Consider the following 17235-nt stretch of genomic DNA (forward strand, 5'->3'; position numbering starts at 1 on the left):
TCAAGAAGCTCGAAAATGATGAAGTCTAAGACTTCAAAATTGGCCTTCAGTGACCTCAAAAGTGCCGATGTATCCTCCCGCCTCAAGTTGAAACCATCGAAAATACTGGAAGTAAGTAACAAAAGCAAGCTGAGAGGGAAAGAGAGAGGAGAAGGAGGCAAGGCAGCAAGAGACCAAGAAAACATTCGAAGGCTCTAAAAGAGAGTGAAAGCAAATGGACCAAGAATGGGAAGGGGTTGAGCTTAAATAGACGCCCGTGTCGATTGAAATTCCACACAACGAACTGACACACACTGCGAGAGGGAGAATAGCTGGGCGAAGATCCCTCAATACGAACTGCACGAAGCAACATAGGAGGGAAATCACCAGCTGTTACCCAGACGATGGAAGCCAAATAGGCGCACTTAAGTGCACATCAACTTGTCAGAGACATGCTGCTAAAACGTCCACAGAAATAAAAGAATTCCCACCGAACACGTTTAGTAAGAATTGGTGGGATAACCGAAAGGGATATTCCCCTCCTAGCAATTGGGTCTGGGCTAGATATTGAGGCTCATCTAGGACTAGGTCCTACCCTCCCACGACCCAGGAATTACCAAAAGAGCTTGGCCCACAAACTATGTTAGCAAAAAGGGAATGCATCGCTCGGGGAACAAGTCGACGGGGACAAATAGGACGCACCGACCCTGACACTCGTCTGCGACACCTAGCATTAAAAGATCTACGTCTTCAATTGAATAGAAAGCACGAGTAACCCTCCATTCTCTGAAAAGGGGAATAAGAATTGACCATTCCAATTGTCTACCTTCAAGAAGCCACCGAAGAAGCCACGCTGCATTAATGGCGTTGCCTTAGACGCCATGATTGAGGCAACTGTGGGCGTGATGCAGACCCCTGACACAAGGTACGAGAATGTCCCCCGAAACCTTGTATAATAGCCATGCTCTAGGTACGCATGAATCTTTCTGAACTCTATTATTCTCCTACATTTCTTCCAAACAAAGTACTTACTTTAGTATAGGAGGCTCCCCAGACCACCACCGAACCCACCTTTGTCTTTGTGGTTGTAGGTAGAAACATTCCGGTCCGAGTTGCTGAAACTTAGTCCAGATATACAAAACACAACCTTAACAAGAAGATAGGAAAACAAACTATCTATCAAAGAGTGATATTTTTTATATAGGAAAACATAATTTCATTTCGTCAAAATGCATTACAAATTGTTCTTATCAAGCCAAATGGCTTGTAAAACAAAATTTGGAACATTTTCCCACCACATCTCAACATTCTCTACATTTCATGCATGTCTAGCCAACCAATGTGCTGCCTCCTTACCCATCCTATTAACATGTTGCACTTGACATTCTGTAAATGCTTTCATCAGATATTGTATTTCTTCAGGTAGATTTCCCAAAGCTGAGAAAGACTCCCCAGCAAGGCTTAACTCATTTACTAACAATAGGCTATTTAAAGAAAGATAATTGATTAAGATTATCTATAATAAAATATTAGTTTTTAAATTTAAATACACCAAAATCAAAGAAGTAGTCAACCAAAATTTTCTCGACTTTTAAATATGTCCATTAAATTATTCATTCATATATTTTTATTTTTTTAATAATTAAGAAAATGACTATTAGTAAATTTTATTTTTTTTATTTTTTTAATAGTTAAGAATGTTTAAAATAATGCTTAAAAAAATAAAACAAAAACACTTTTTTTCCAATGCTTAAAAAAATAAAAATAAAAACAAAAATACTTTTTTTCCAATCCAAGAGCATTATTCTTGTCAAAGTGGGGAGGGGTGTTTATGATTTTTGTGCCAATGTAATGGAAGGCAACAATAACATGAACATATTTCTACCGTCTGTTGCATGGAGCGCGAATCCGTTGACGAGGATCAAATCTCGGCTATACAAATGCCATCATCCTACGTCCTATGATTTTTTCTTTTTTTTGTGTTTTGTTTTGTTTTTTGTTGTGTTTTGGGCAGAATTCAAGACTGGCAAAAGCAGGTGCCTGTCAAAGGTAAAATTTCCGTAACAGTGATTGAGCACTGTTGTGTGATTCGTCATCTGTAGAGAGATGGAGTGTGAAAGACAGACACAGAAATGAAACGGATTGAAAGAGATGAAGGAATCTTAAATCATTACGTTCACACATCGGGAGAGACTTAAGAAACCAGAATCTGTCCTATTTATGCCATTCAATACAACTTCCAAAACTTGAATGTCTGCTGCATCTACCGTTTTAAAACGCTGGGGCCACTCGGAATCTAACATTTGTCCCCAAAATGCATATTTCTGTTTGGAGTTTTTAATGTTTGTGACTCCTATAAATTATGCAAAGTCGACTTTTGTTGAAAGAAAAATATCAGTATGTTGTCAGACTTTGCATTTTTATTTTGATGGTTTATGTATTTAAATTTATTTTTTAAATGATTAAAAAAATAATTTTTAATATATTGATATATTTTTAATTTTTAAAAATATTAAAAACTATAAAAAGAAAAAAATGAAAATGATGATTTGTGCTAGCGGCACGCTAGTACTACCCTTTGTTGAGATAAACTGAGTTTGATATATCGGAATTGGTGGATAACAATCTTACCATCAGAGTTGTCAACGTTGTTTAAGAATAGAGGGTTGCCAGAGATACAAATAGATCTCACACATTGATGTGGCGCAGTATGCCACTTCTTCTTCTTCTTCTTCTTCTCTCGCTCCTCTCTCCTCTCCCCGTGCCTCCCCTCCTCCCCCTTTCCCTCTCTTTCTCCCCCATTTCCCTTCTCGTCAGTGTTGTCTGCCTTCCTGAGGTGGTTCTCGACTACCACAGACAGCCAAAAGGCAATTAATCGGCTCAAATCCCGCCACCCCAACCACCTAGTGGATTGCAGTTCGACCACGCACACAGTGTGTGAAATATGGTCCCCAGCTACCAACGTACACGGCGAGCTATCGTGAGCTCCATGCCGGCGGTGCCACTTGAATCATCGGTGTCTTCTGCCCACCCTCAGGTAGTCTTCAACCAACATAGCCGGTGCGGAGAGAGGGCAGAGTTGGCAACGCAGGAGAGGGGAGAAAGAAAAAGAAAAAAAAAAAAAAAGTGGAGACGTGGCAAACAGTATACCACATCAGTGTGTGAGATCTCTTTGTAGAACTCATTTATGTCTATAGTATTTTTTTTAAGGATATAGGTACAAGGTTTTAATACTAAATCATAATTCATATATGTGTCTGTTGTTTAAAGTTCAACCCTAAATAGAAACCAACCTAGCCTGTGCCAACCCCTTTAATTAAAGTTGCTTCATGCACCATCTTTTCCCTTGTATATATTTGTTCACTGCCAAGAGCAGGGTATTCAAAAGCCAACTACGTTCCCGGCCGATATATCTATGTTATTAACCAATTTTCTTTAATTATTTGAGTTTAATATTAAACTCATCACAAATAAAGCCAACTATCAGATTCTACGTAAAGCCAACCTATTTTCTATATTGATAAGACTAATTAGATCAAAACTAAAAGTTTAAAATTATATGTAAGCTGGAAATGAAAACACGTTGGTTTTATGAATAAGTACACAAAATTGACTATATATAACATAACTCATATATATATATATATATATATCAATATATGAATGGGTTTTAATCAAATCGTGCTAACGAGTCGATTCACACATAAACGAGCAAACTTTAACGAACTTTAATTGAATCGAGTTAACTTTAATCAGATATGTATTATTTACTAATCAAGCAAGTATCTTTTTTCACAATTGAATTTTTTTTTTCACAAATCGAATTCGATTTGAGTTTAACCAAACGAATACCGAATAAGCTATCGAAAAAATTAGTTTATTTACAACCCTGCGTGTGAATGACACCCTACATACTGTTTAAATGACACTATTCCATTTGTAAGAAATTTAATTTTAAAACTTTTTTTAAAAATCAAGTCATGCTAAGTCAACCATACATAGAATGTATTCTCCACACAAATTTATAAATAAACTTTCTTTATTGAATATGATGCTAAGAGGACTTTACTCATAAATTATTAAATTTTTTAAAATAATAAATTTAAGAATTTAAGAATAATAACTTTTTAATGCAACATAAATAGAATAGGAGTCTGAGGAAGATAATACTATAACTATTCCCTGTCCAAATCTTTTAACTTTTCAATGATTTTAAGAGTAATCTTATTGACTTGGTTAAAATTTAACTTTAATCAAATTTAGCTAACAGATACTTAAAATATCCTATGTTGAATTGGGCGTGTCTATATAAATTTAGACATTAACTATAGTAACTCACCAAACATGTAGGTGTAGAGTAACTTAGCCAAATACTATAATATTTATGTTTCACTCCTCTCATCAAATATATAGGTATTTTTTGTAATTAAGAAATTTAGTTTGATTTATTATTATTAAATATGAAATATGATAAAAATAAATAAATTAATTAATATTAATTAGAATATAATTATTATTAATATTAATATTTAATAAATGTGATAAATATTAATATTAATATTAATTTAATTAAAACATAATTATTATTAACATTTAATTGATAGAATTATAAAATATGATAAAAATAAATTAAATTAATAATAATTTATTAATACATAAAGAATAAATATTTAATTTAAAAAAATTAAATTTAAATAAAATAAATAAATAAAAATTCACATAATATTAACTAAAAATTTAAATTTTCATTTTACCAATTGAACGAGAATGCTCTAAGTGGTAGACTTCGGGAGAGAAAATATATCCACAACGGCGGCCGGCCTCCTCACACAATAAATCCCACCATACCCCCTCTCCGAACGAAAACCCCCGAACGAAAAACCCCGTCCAAAACCTCCAGATCTGCTGAAAGGGGGTGGGAGCTTCGGCTCCTCGCCCCCTCCCCTTGTCCTCTCCCTCTTCTCTGTCTAGTTTTAACCTCTGTGTAGTGTTTTTAGTTTCTTTTTTTGTTCTTTGGCCGAATAAGGGAGGATAGCCGTTCGAGCCTTTCCGGCCACCAGTTCTCTTCACGCGCTCCACCGGTATGACGCCCAGCCGCCGATCTTCAAAACCTCCAAATCCGGCGTCCATCGGAGTGGCGCGTAGACCGCACGCGCGGGACAAAAATCCGGACAGCGTTGGCGCGTGGAGGCCACGCGCCACCGAGGAACCCTCTACCGACACCACGCTCGGTTGCTGTGGAACCGCTGGCTTCGGGTCTTCCAAGTCTGACCGTCGGCTTCCCTCCCAGCGTGAACAGTTCTGCACGAAACAATGTCGATCAATGTGAACTGTTTATCCGTTTTTTTTTTGTATTGTCTTTTGTTTCGTTTCTATGATTGTTGTCCTTTTCAGTTTTTGTAGTTTGTCTTGTTTCTTATGTTGGTGTTGCTTTTGTTGACCCGAGTGAGATTTGGGCTTTTAGATCGGACGTAATCCGGGGCAAGGCTTTCGAGAGTGTTGGGCGATGCTACGGCTAGTAGTTATACGGTCGGGCTGTTGTGGTCTGTATGTACGCTAGGTGCTCGTTCTACCAGAGCTCGAAATGAAGATGCTTGCGGTGGGCGTGTCGTCTGAGGTCTCACCAGAGCTTGTGGTCTTGTAGTTGTTAATGTGGTTTTTTATAGTTGTTGGTTAGTTTAGTTTTAATAAAATAGGAATAGGCTTTGGATTTAATGTCCATAGCAGTGTCCCGTACTCTTCTTTCCTGGGAGGATAGATAGGACTTTTAAGTTCTGTTTTTACAGAGCTTTTTCTCTATTTCGAGAAAGTTTGATTAGAAGTTAAGATAATGTCCACAGTAAATGTATTTGTGTGTGGGGAAGTTATAGATTTGTTGAGTTAGTTGGTTTATAACTGAATTTTCTGTGTATTAAAATTTCTTGTATCGATAAGTCATATTTGTAACTTCGATTTATTAATGAGATGAGCATTCAAAAAAAAAAAAAATCCCACCATAAATACAACCAACTTCTTCATCTTTTCAACAGTCACAATCGAGCACTAGGGGTCCTGTAAAAGTCTTATCAGATAGCGAATGAGCCATACAGCTGTAGCCTGTATTCACAGAACGACAAGTACCAGCTACTTCCGAGTATGGTTGCCATGAACTTAATTATTTTATCTGAAAAGTAATTATTTTTGAGTTAATTTTATTATTCAAAAGAAATTATTCCTGACTAAATAGTAAATTCTACCTCGATATAGAGGAGGGTGAAGACAACACTCGAAAATTCGGGTGATTTCAGATGGTTATCTGTACGGATTGGACTCGAGCTGCTCGGATAATGTTTTGTGACTGAATATTTTTTAAAAAAACATAATTTTTGTTTTAAAATTTCTAATTTTTTTAAGTTATTAATGAAAGTTGCATGGCCTGCATCATAAGTCTTGGGAAGGGGATTTATAACAGGAGAGGCTTGTAGGTGGGAATTGTTTCAATATAGAGGAAAGCTTTGGGAGGACATGAAGATTCGTTCAGCTGGTGGGATTGATCGCAACGTAGATAAGAGCAGGTAGACTCAAACTATTAACTACTGTTTACAAAATTATGAGACACTGTGTCCAAACATGCCTTAAGACAACTCATAGGGACACCTATATATTAATTAGTCAAAACGTAGACTCTTTTACAAAGGCACTCGAAATCATACAATGCAATGCAACTCCAATACAAAGGCACTTCAAAGGTAAACTTCTTGCTTCTACAAAAGGCCAACACAGTAACAGAAGAAAATCTATTTAGAAATCTAACACCGTAGATTAATACTGTGGGTGTTGTGTAGTAATTTACACCGTAGATGAAAAAAATACTAAACAAGCTTTGACAGATAAAAGCAGGCATACAAATTATGCCTGAAACTTGCAATATTCTAAACGCTGTTTGGATATGGAGATGATTTGTAATGATTTATAAATAGTAATAAAATTATTTAAATTAATATATTTTATGAAATTTTAAAAAAAGTAACAAAGTTGAATAAAATATTCAAAAATTAAAATATAATTTTTTATATTATTTTTATTTTGAAATTTAAAAGAATTGAATTGTTTGTTATATTTTGCTTGGAAGTTAAGAAAAGTTATAATGATTAGGTAATTATTAAATGAAAAAATTTAAGATTTGAAATTGAAAAGTATTTATATTTGTGATGTTTGAATATTAAGAGATATAAGATAAAATGAGATGAAATGAGTTAGAATGATTTTATTATCCAAACCAGGCCTAAATAAACACTAATATTGCAGCCCGAAACAAAGATCCAAGACTAATGCAGAGCACAACTTAAAAAAATAAAAATAAAAAAGATCTTCTAATCTTCCATGCAGCATTTCAGACTATGCTATCATCCAACAAAACCTTCGCAAATTTCCTAAAAAAAAAAAAAAAAACGTACATTTAAGATCTAATGGAACGATATACTTTCCGAGAAATAATAAATTTTGAAAATGAAAGATAAAAATTATTGAAGTCTGGGGAAGTACAAATAGGAGGCATTCAAACAAAGTCTCGCCGACCGTTTTCTGGCCATCGAGCACACCAAGGCACGGCAATTCACATCCCATCTTCTCTGTTTCCCCTAGACAAGGAAGTTAACCAGGACCCAGAGCACGCTTACTGGGAAACACCTCTAGTTTTGCCCTCTCGAGTGTCTTACCCACCCACACCACCGGATAGCATCATAAATCCAAAAGACAGACAGACAGACAGACATCCACACCAAAACCAAGCTATACAACCCGAGAACTTCAGCGGTTCAGCCTGAACCAATCGTCTACGTACTGTCTCACTCTCTTTTCATTCTTTTATCTTTAGCCAATAATTTATAGATAATTTTATTCTGTATCTTCTATCAGCCTCATCAAAATATTGCCGAAACCAGTCTGTGACTGAGTAAACAAAAGAAAAGATCCCACACCTCCAACAGAAGCCTCGCTTCCCAATTTCCCCCAGAAACCCTCCAAAACATAGAAGTGCACTGACTTGCCGCGAGTGTGCTTGAATTTCTTTGGGGGCATATATTGATCAGTTCCGTTCTCTGTAGGTGTTTTGGGTAACCTCCCCATTAGGGATTTGTGACTCTCCAGTTGACTCGGTTAAACATCTTCCTGTAACAGGTTCAGAGATTGGGTCTGCCTTAACTATCACACCACTTTGATTCGTATCGACTTCCTCCACTGTGATCTTCTGAAATGAAGTTACCAGCCTATCATGACTTGAGTTATTCGGAGAAACAGAGCCTGAATCAGAGGGAAGTAGAGCAGAAGCTGGTATCCATTTCTTCCAATCGTTACGCTTCCTCACCTTGTCATCCTGCAGCAATTTCAAAACAGATTCAGACCAGCCATACAAAACAATTATTATTTGGCAGCATATTGCTTGTTGTTTCCATAATGCTACAGTGCTATGTAGTATCCAACCGAATGCAAAAATATGATTAAAATATCAGATTGCAAAACATACAAATCCAATATGAGAAAGCAGAAGACGGTCAAAAGAATTCAGTTTTACAATGAGCAAGGAAATTTACCTGTACTTCCACAATGGTCGATGCTTTCAAGGAATCCAATATGTACTTGATATTGGTTGACAACTTCTTAACCTGCAGAGCCATAAAGTAAAATTGATCAGCAAGGATATTCAATACTGGGGAAATAAATGAAAGGCCAAAGCTTGGAACAAAGTTGGATTCAAATGGAAACAGGAGGCAAGATACATGTAATATATAGAAAGCAAATTGCAGATACTATGCCACTCCTGAGTAATAAACACTTTGCTTGTTGATGTCCTGCCTAAGGAGATCTTAGTTATTTTCAATACTGTGTTGAATTCAGACTGAGGGCCTGCAAATTTTAAAGAATAGAGGGAAAATAAAATGAAGTTGCCCACTCTTGAGTCCCATATGGCCTGACAAAGTGCAATCATTACCTGAAGTCCACATAAGTTGGGATCTTGGAAGAGAACTAGTTATGGGATTGACTCCATAATGTCAACATTTAATTTTAAAGTATAAAAGGTATCTACAGCCAGATCTAGTACAAAAACACTAATCCACATGAAGAGGATTTCATATCAACTATTGCAGCATCCACCATTAAATAGTCTCACAATAAGTTTAGACAACACAGTTTTAATAATCAACATAATCAACCATAAAGTAGAGTTCACAAATTTCTTAAGATTCTAGTTCAAGATAGTTCATTTTTTTTTAGCAGCAAAACATGGATTTCATTGATATAAATAGGCATAAATTGCATAATAGCCCAAGTACAAGGGGCAATGGATCCAAAGTGTATTAATTGGTATAATTTTTAGTTTGCAACACATTTGGGCCACTGCTTTGTCCAAAGCACACCATATATCACAAAGTGAATATGTAACAAGGACATCACTAGAGAGAGAAATTTCTTCAAGATATTTAGATCTCCATCGTGTTGTCCTCAGTTTCTTAATAGTCTCATACAAAACAGATTGTTTCTGTGTGTTTTCCCTTCCTAAAAGAGTATGGGGACATTACTGGATCAAGCCACAATTGCTGCATGAAAAAGTGCCACCCATTCTACTGTTGGCCATTACACCAGATCATATGGCCTAGATATTTCATTATTTCCAGCACATGAGCATCTGAAGAAAGAGTGAGGAAGTAGTCAGGCCCACAGCCAAGGGAAAGTTTCCCATGATCAAAGGCAAAATGAAGAAATGCACTCTATGGGTAACTTCCTCACATCATCCAATTTAAGAATCTTCCTAAAAGCATTGTCAAAATGAAGAAATGCACTCTATGGGTAACTTTTTTTTCTCCAAATAAGTATCCATGGAAAAGGGACCTATCATGCGCACATAATAATTATAAGATGACTTTACTTCGAAAAATCCTTTTCTGAATGGGCCCCTCATCATTCTATCGACAACATTGCAACTCACCATATTGGAGTATAGCCGGTCAAAAAATGATGTGAAAAGTTTCACCTCCCAATCACTATCCTCCCTAATAATGTACTAACGGCACATCATTCACTCATCTTACGCTCTATCTTGCAGATGAAAGTATTGATTGCAAGATTTAGTAACTGGATTTGAACCTCTTCAATTCATATCATTTAGGGCAAAACATGGAGCCAAAAAAGAGTATTTTAGAATATACTAGCAGCATAAAAATTATCTTTTTATTTTTACATCTTCTGCTATACATGCACTGTAGCACGTATCAACTATTCTCCCGAGTTGCAATTATCTTTTATCTTCCTTAACTTTCCCACTTACATTAATTTCTAAAATCTTAATTTATAAGCTCCTATATATCATAACTACTTTGATAAATTGCAATTTAATGGCTCAAAAATACCTGCAAAAGAGATTAGTTTTCACATCAAGCATAATAGTTGATTCTATATGTTGGTTTCAGTTGAGGAAAAGTACTCTTTCCATGAAAGAACAGATTTATAGAGAGGATTTTTTTGTCCTGCTGGCCTTTAGGGCTGAAAGTTGAGGGTTTAGGGCTCGGACAATGTAGATGTAATATCCCATATTGAGTCATAATGGTAAGTGGTGTATGAGATCCCACTTTGCTTGGGAATGAGAAGTTTTTGCTCTTTATAATAGTTTCAATGGGGCTCAATTGTATCATTGACTAGTCCTTTTGGAGTATAGGACTAGATGTGGCTTAAGCCTTCCTTGGGGCATTACAAATGGTATCAGAGCCTATCTCAACCAGACATGTGAGACTTGAGCCATACCACCTACAACAGATTGGCCCGACGAGAATGTTGGGAATTTACGGGGGGAAGACTTTGATGCCCCATACTAAGTGCTAAACGTAGGTGGTGTATCAAATCCCACATTGCTTGGAAATGAGGTTTTGTTCCTGCCCTTTATACTAGTTCAAATGGAGCTCTAATTGTATCATTAACTAGACCTTTTAAAGTGTAGGCCTAGATGTGGCTTGGGCATTCCTTAGGGCGCTATAGTGGAGCAATGTATTTGGGATTTGAATTTATGTTCTGAAAGGATAGGGATAGAGGATGATTATGACTGTTTCTTGAAGCAAACAGATTGAGGATTTTGTGTAAAACAAGATTTTACATTTTTTAGTTTGTTTTACAGGTCCATTTGGTGGCTTACAATATGGAAAAATTTGAAGTTTCAAGCTTCGAAATATCTAGGACAAAAGTTGAGGATTCATCACAAAAGCACAAGAAAAAAAAAAAAAAGGAAGAACGAAAAAGAGGAATTTGAAGAATTGTGAGCAGAGCTGTGTATTAGTGATCAGTGAAATGAACAGTGACCAACAGAAGAAAAAAGAAAGCACCTTAGGCACACAAGCTTTACATAAATCAAAGTACTCAATTGCATCCTTCAACTCTGAATGATTTCAGTGCAATGGAAACTTATATAGGCTCTAGATCTTAACTCTCCCTAATACAATTAGAACTCCCATCTTGACCATGAACAAGCTCCAAAGCCTACTGCCTACAGAATCCATAAACTGGATGATATTCACCTATTGACAAAGAGAAATGATACTTGCAGTCGTGAGTGTGCAAGCGCCATGCAGTCGCTTCAAAAAAAGTGAATAAATATGGAACTCACATGAAAGGAAATTAATTTTTTAATAGTAGACCCCATTCTTTTTCAAAACGACTGCACGGCGTTTGCGCATTCCACGACTGTATATAGCATTGCTCATCGACAAAATAAAAGCCCACAACCAGCAATTTCACGCCTCACAAAAATAGCCCAGACTCTGGAGAAGTATGTTTCTTCTCCAGCCATGAAATGGTTGGCACCATCATTCTATACCAACATTGGAGGGGCTTCATAGCTAACTAGAACAGAGTCTTAGGTCTCGCTTGGATGTTGAGATGAAAAAGTTGAAGATTTGAAATTGAAAAGTGTGTTTTGATGTGTAAGTCCAAGATCCAACATCCAAACGTGTCCTTACTCTATAGTAAGTCCAAGAAATTTACTAAATATATCAAGTAAAGGTTCTCGTTTGCTTGGCAAACATAACTAATGAATGCAACAAAAAACTAGAGGGGAGATCTGATCTCCTAGAGTGAACAAGTGTAGTTGAGTTTATTGTTCTGTGTTACCAAAATCATAAACAACAGCACTATACTTGAATGCACCTCCTTACACCAGAAGTAATAGGAGAGGACTAATAAATAAGCTTTAAGGGTGCCCTTTAAGCCCTTGCGCAACAATCTAGTAATCTACCACAGAAGAATGGTAGGCTAATTTTTAAGCTTGGCTGGATTATAGTCATATTTGATAGCTGACATGCTCAACTACCACTGAATTATATAATTTATTAGGAAAAGGTTAATATCCTTGTGAGATGCTGGATAACGCAAAATTGATCGATACAAATAAGATAGATCTAAAGCATAGTCACTGTATTAAAAAAGAAGATTGCTTAACCATAAGAAAACTTACACGAGGAAAGCTTGCTATTAAAGTAATTGGCACCCAGCCCTGATCATCCATGTGAGACCTCAAAAAGTCATCCGTGACCAAATTATTATCACTGTATTTAATAAATCAAGGGCGAATTAATAGTTAACTTCACAAAAGGCTTTAAAAAAGTACAAATAGATTCATATGATATAAACATCCATAAAGAAAGGCTGACAAAGTTAAAGTACCCGAAATAATAATTTATCTGGTGAACTAATAAAGCAGGCAAAGGCGGAGGTTCAGGCATAAGCAATGGCAGTGGATGAGGAATGAATGGCCTATAGGGCTCCATTGACACTGGAGGTATATAGTAAAACTCTGAAAAATAATGGAAATATTAGCTTCACGTTTGCGTCATAGAAATGGATATTATCACAAAGAAAATAAACTCCTAACGTGTAGATTTTCCAAGCAAAAAAAAAAAAAAAAAAACTTACCAGGAAAACCCATGGGGTTGACAAAGGGTCTCACCATAGGAGGGTTAACAAATGCAGCTGCATTAGGTTGTGGATGCCTTCCAAAGCCCCTTGGAGGAGCTCTATGTGGCTGCAAGTGAACATCTCTGGCATTCCCATAATTCCCCCGATCATGATCGCGCCTGCCCCCAGGATTGTTATGGTAGGTACCATCTCCACGTTGGTGGGGACCAAAATTTCCCCTGCGGAAGGTATTCCGATGATCATTCGCAGAATGTGATGGAGACACAAATCCTCCAGCTGGTCTGGTTTCCCAATGACTGCTCCTATAAGGAAACTCTCTATGAGAAGGATCAGGCACTCCTGGTACCATATTAGGATAACCATTCGGAGCGATCCGGAACACAGGAAACGGTGGTGGTGACGGTGGAGGATGAGTGAAGCCACTATGTGTAGACCCACCCCTGTTGTTTCCACCACCACCCCGCTTCATAGATCTTTGACGAACAGGAAATATGTGGTTTGTGGTAGAATTAGGATTTGCATTATTAGTAGCTTGTTTCTGGGGTGACTCCGGAATAACAGGGCCCTGTTACAGCACACAAAGTCAAGCACAACGATAAGGGTGAGCCTTATATTATTTATTTTTATAATTATTAACTTTATATAGGAAGAATAGCAAGTTGCAAAGAACATGTAGAGGGTCAAAAAAAAAAGGAAATTCTGAATCTGATATATCTTCCATTGTTTAATTCCAGAAAACCCTAAAACACCACCCAACAACTGCGCAAGTTTTTTCATTAATCGAAACCCTAAAATAGAAAAGTAAAAAGGAGAAAAAATCACATTAAACGTGATATTCAAGATTCTATTATGGAACCAAACGTAAGATCAAGATAATACTCGGCATTCCCTTTGTTCTTAGAAACCAGATATAGAATTAGAGTGAAAGCATTGAAATCAAACCTGAGAAGTGGAGAATGATGCATCGGTGACAATATTCGAAGATGAATCAACCGAAGATTTAGGTAAAGCCTTAGTAGACTCGGATAATGCTGGCCAAAAGGCCGCATCCATTACGGAACCAACCTCGAGAACGCCGTTCGAGAGTTTGTTCCAAGCCAGCTTCGTCTGCCGAGCTACATTGCCGTTATTGACATCAGAACCCTCAACGGCTGAGCAGATATCCAGCGGCGGCGGTGACGGCGAATCCGTCTTCGGTGGAGAGCAATCGGAGAACAGCGTTTGTTCCGGTTGAGAAGCCGTTGATAATGATGAAGACGAAGGCGAAGAATGGACAGCCGAGAGAGACTCCATAACTTCACCCCGAACAACTTGTGTCCACGGAGACTGTAGGTTTTTACGCCGGAATTGCGGACTGTTAATGTTTTCGCCAGCCCGTCCGGATGGTACCGTAGTTGTAGAGGGAGAATCAGCTGTCGTAGCCATTCCAAAATTCAGAATTTGTTGAACTACAAAAAATCGCTATTTATAAGCAACAGAAAATTTGTCTAAAATATCAAAATATTAATTGAGAAAGCGGCTAATCTAATCTACGAGAAAAAATAGAGCGCGAGAGCAAGCGGGGCAAAGTTCTCCATTTCTCCCTCTCTGGTGTTTCTTATGATGTAGGTTTTGTCATGAACCCTGATTCTGATTTACGAGATAACCCCCAAACTTTTCGTGATTTTTCGAATCACACCATTTTCCTTTTCCGATTTGGATTCTGTTACTTACCTTCCTAAATTACGATATTACCTCGGATAAGACAGATATAGATAGGGTTTTAAATTTATTCATTTTTTTGTTTTTTTTTTATATATATATATATATATAATCCTATATAAAAAAAACTTATCTTCAGATGACTATTGATGTGACACCACCATATGTGTTAGGTGACTTATTAAATAAATTTTAAAAAAATATATTCAAATTAAAAGGAAAAATATAAAAAGAAGAAGAGTAAAAATTTAAATTCTCTCTATATTTGTTATTTTGTTTTTTTAATAAATCACGTTTAAAAATATCATCTAACTTTCAAATGAAAAAATAGCATTATTCTGTTAAATTAAAATTTTCTCATTTGAATTATCATACCATTATCTTAAAAGAATGTAAATTGAGTACTATTGACGTTTATATTTTCACCTCTATTGATTTTGATATAATTTGGATTGAAAAATAAATATATATATATTTATATTTATATTTTGACCTCTCAAACTATAACTCATTTTAAAACATGATCATTAAACTATTATAATTTCATTTTATAATCATAATTTATGGTTCATTTTGAAGCTAATAGTTCATTAAATTATGAACCTCTTTAGTGCTTGTTTGTTGACAACTTACTTAAAATACAGATATTTTTATACCATATTTAAGCTTCGCGTTTGGTTTCATGTTAGGAAGTTGCATAAACCTTTACTAAATGATTATAAATTGTACATATAATCATTTAATTCGCGCCTACTCAATAACTCAGCTAGTTCGATATAATTGTAAAAAAAAAAAAAAATACATATTGCACACAAATTGAGTATAATAAAGTCCAAACCAAATATTATTTATTATCTTAAATTTTGTCATTATCATTTATTCGCCAAGCATATTTTAAATGAATGTTTATTTTTTTTTTAAATTTATTAATTATTCTCACACATCATACGTCACACTTATTTTTATTTTTTTTCTTATTAAATTTATAGTGTATAGATGATGAGTAGAAAATTTTAATTAATTTAAGAAGAATATAATTAAAAATAAATATTATATATAATGTGTGAGAATGATAAATAGCAAAATTACGATTGAATTTGGCCTTTAACAAATTGTAATCAAATTCAAAATCCAAGATTATGCCAGCGAGTAGAGGATTTTGATGTCGTATATATACATGGAAAATTTGGGAGGGAAAGGCAAGAGTCCGAAGCCCATCACAGTGGCTGTAATGGGCCATTTAAGTCCATAAAAGCAAGGCCTAAAAATATTTATAAGAATGATCGATAAAGTTCTCGACAACACGAATTGGATAGGCCTTCTACTGCTAGGCTGCTATCGTGAGTAAAGAATGCACAATTTCATCAAGTGCTAGCTGTAGGTTGGGGCGTCAAGTAAGCAATAAAATTGGTGTTAATTTGTCTCTTGCTTACCACAATTATTTAGAAAAATCAGCTAATTTATAGAGTTGTATGCCAAATTTCTCTCTCATTTAGAGTGAGCTTAATGTTATATATCATACTTTTTTTTTATTTTTATCTCATTACGTAAGATGTGATACATTTATCACCTCATCGAATTGTGATAAATGTGACACATTTTATTTCACAATTTGATGAGATGGTAAATATGTCACATCTTACATGTTGTGATGAAAGTAAAATGCTAGTGTGGTATGTAGAATTTATTTTATTTGAAAAAATACACAAATGTCAAATCCAACTAAACTAAACTATTAAGTATTAATAATCGATTTACAATTGTCCCAAAACTATTAGATTTGGTATTCACCTCCAAACTGTTAATCAATTGCGTGTACCCAGTTTTTCTCTTAAAAAGGAAAAAAAAAATTACATTACAAATAGTATAATAATACACATTGGCTCATAGATCATTGATGTCCTTGTGGGGCTAAGTCAGGCTATGGCTACTTGTAAGGAGTGTATGCGATTCTCGCCGTCTAAGTTCCTTGTGTCCGACTCCCCAACTAGCAGGTTGGTTGCTACTATGATCACGTTCTGACAGGAAAATCATCTCTAGTCACTCTCTTTAATCTATTTTATAATATATATATATATATATATATATAATAATAACATCAACAATAATAATAAGAGAGAGATTTATATAGCTCACAATAGGATTTCCCAGTGTACTGCTCTCTCTCCAAGATGAGTTCTTTTCTCCTCTCCGTAGTCTCTTCCGCCTTTATGGCTCCAACCTAACCCATCATCTCTTCCCATCTCCCCACCAACCATTCCACCAACCACTCCCATCTCATTCAACCTTTTTCTAACCCATCTAGCAATGTCAACGGAAAAAGACAAAGAAAGCATGGAATCACTTATCAACCGAACCAGAGCTCTAACTTGGGACGATATTATTCTCGTGCCTGAAATGGAAACTGCAGCAAAGATCTAAGTCATGCACTGATTGGTAAGCTGGTTTCTACAAAAAAGTTGAATAAGCATTTGCTTCACTCCATAATCCGAGGGGTATGGAGTTTTATTCACGGCCTTACTATCGAAGATCTGGGTCCAAATATTTTCCTCTTCACCTTTCCATCTTCAACTGAGAAAAATAGAGTCTTTTCCCAACGACCCTGGAACTTTAAAGGTT

General features: G+C 35.8%; 1 protein-coding gene across 1 annotated transcript; it reads right to left on the reverse strand.

Annotated features, from left to right (window-relative positions):
• Positions 1–7425: 7425 nt before the first annotated feature.
• LOC109013957 (la-related protein 1C-like) lies at positions 7426–14573 on the reverse strand. The gene is made up of 6 exons (XM_018996235.2): positions 13858–14573; positions 12913–13480; positions 12664–12793; positions 12455–12545; positions 8550–8621; positions 7426–8332 (listed from the first exon to the last, which is right to left on the reverse strand). Exons 1-6 carry the CDS (start codon positions 14338–14340, stop codon positions 8045–8047), a joined length of 1632 nt encoding a protein of 543 aa, XP_018851780.1. The 5' UTR covers positions 14341–14573; the 3' UTR covers positions 7426–8044.
• Positions 14574–17235: the final 2662 nt, after the last annotated feature.

This window comes from Juglans regia, chromosome 8 (genome assembly GCF_001411555.2).
Source record: "Juglans regia cultivar Chandler chromosome 8, Walnut 2.0, whole genome shotgun sequence".
Taxonomy (NCBI): Eukaryota; Viridiplantae; Streptophyta; class Magnoliopsida; order Fagales; family Juglandaceae; genus Juglans; species Juglans regia.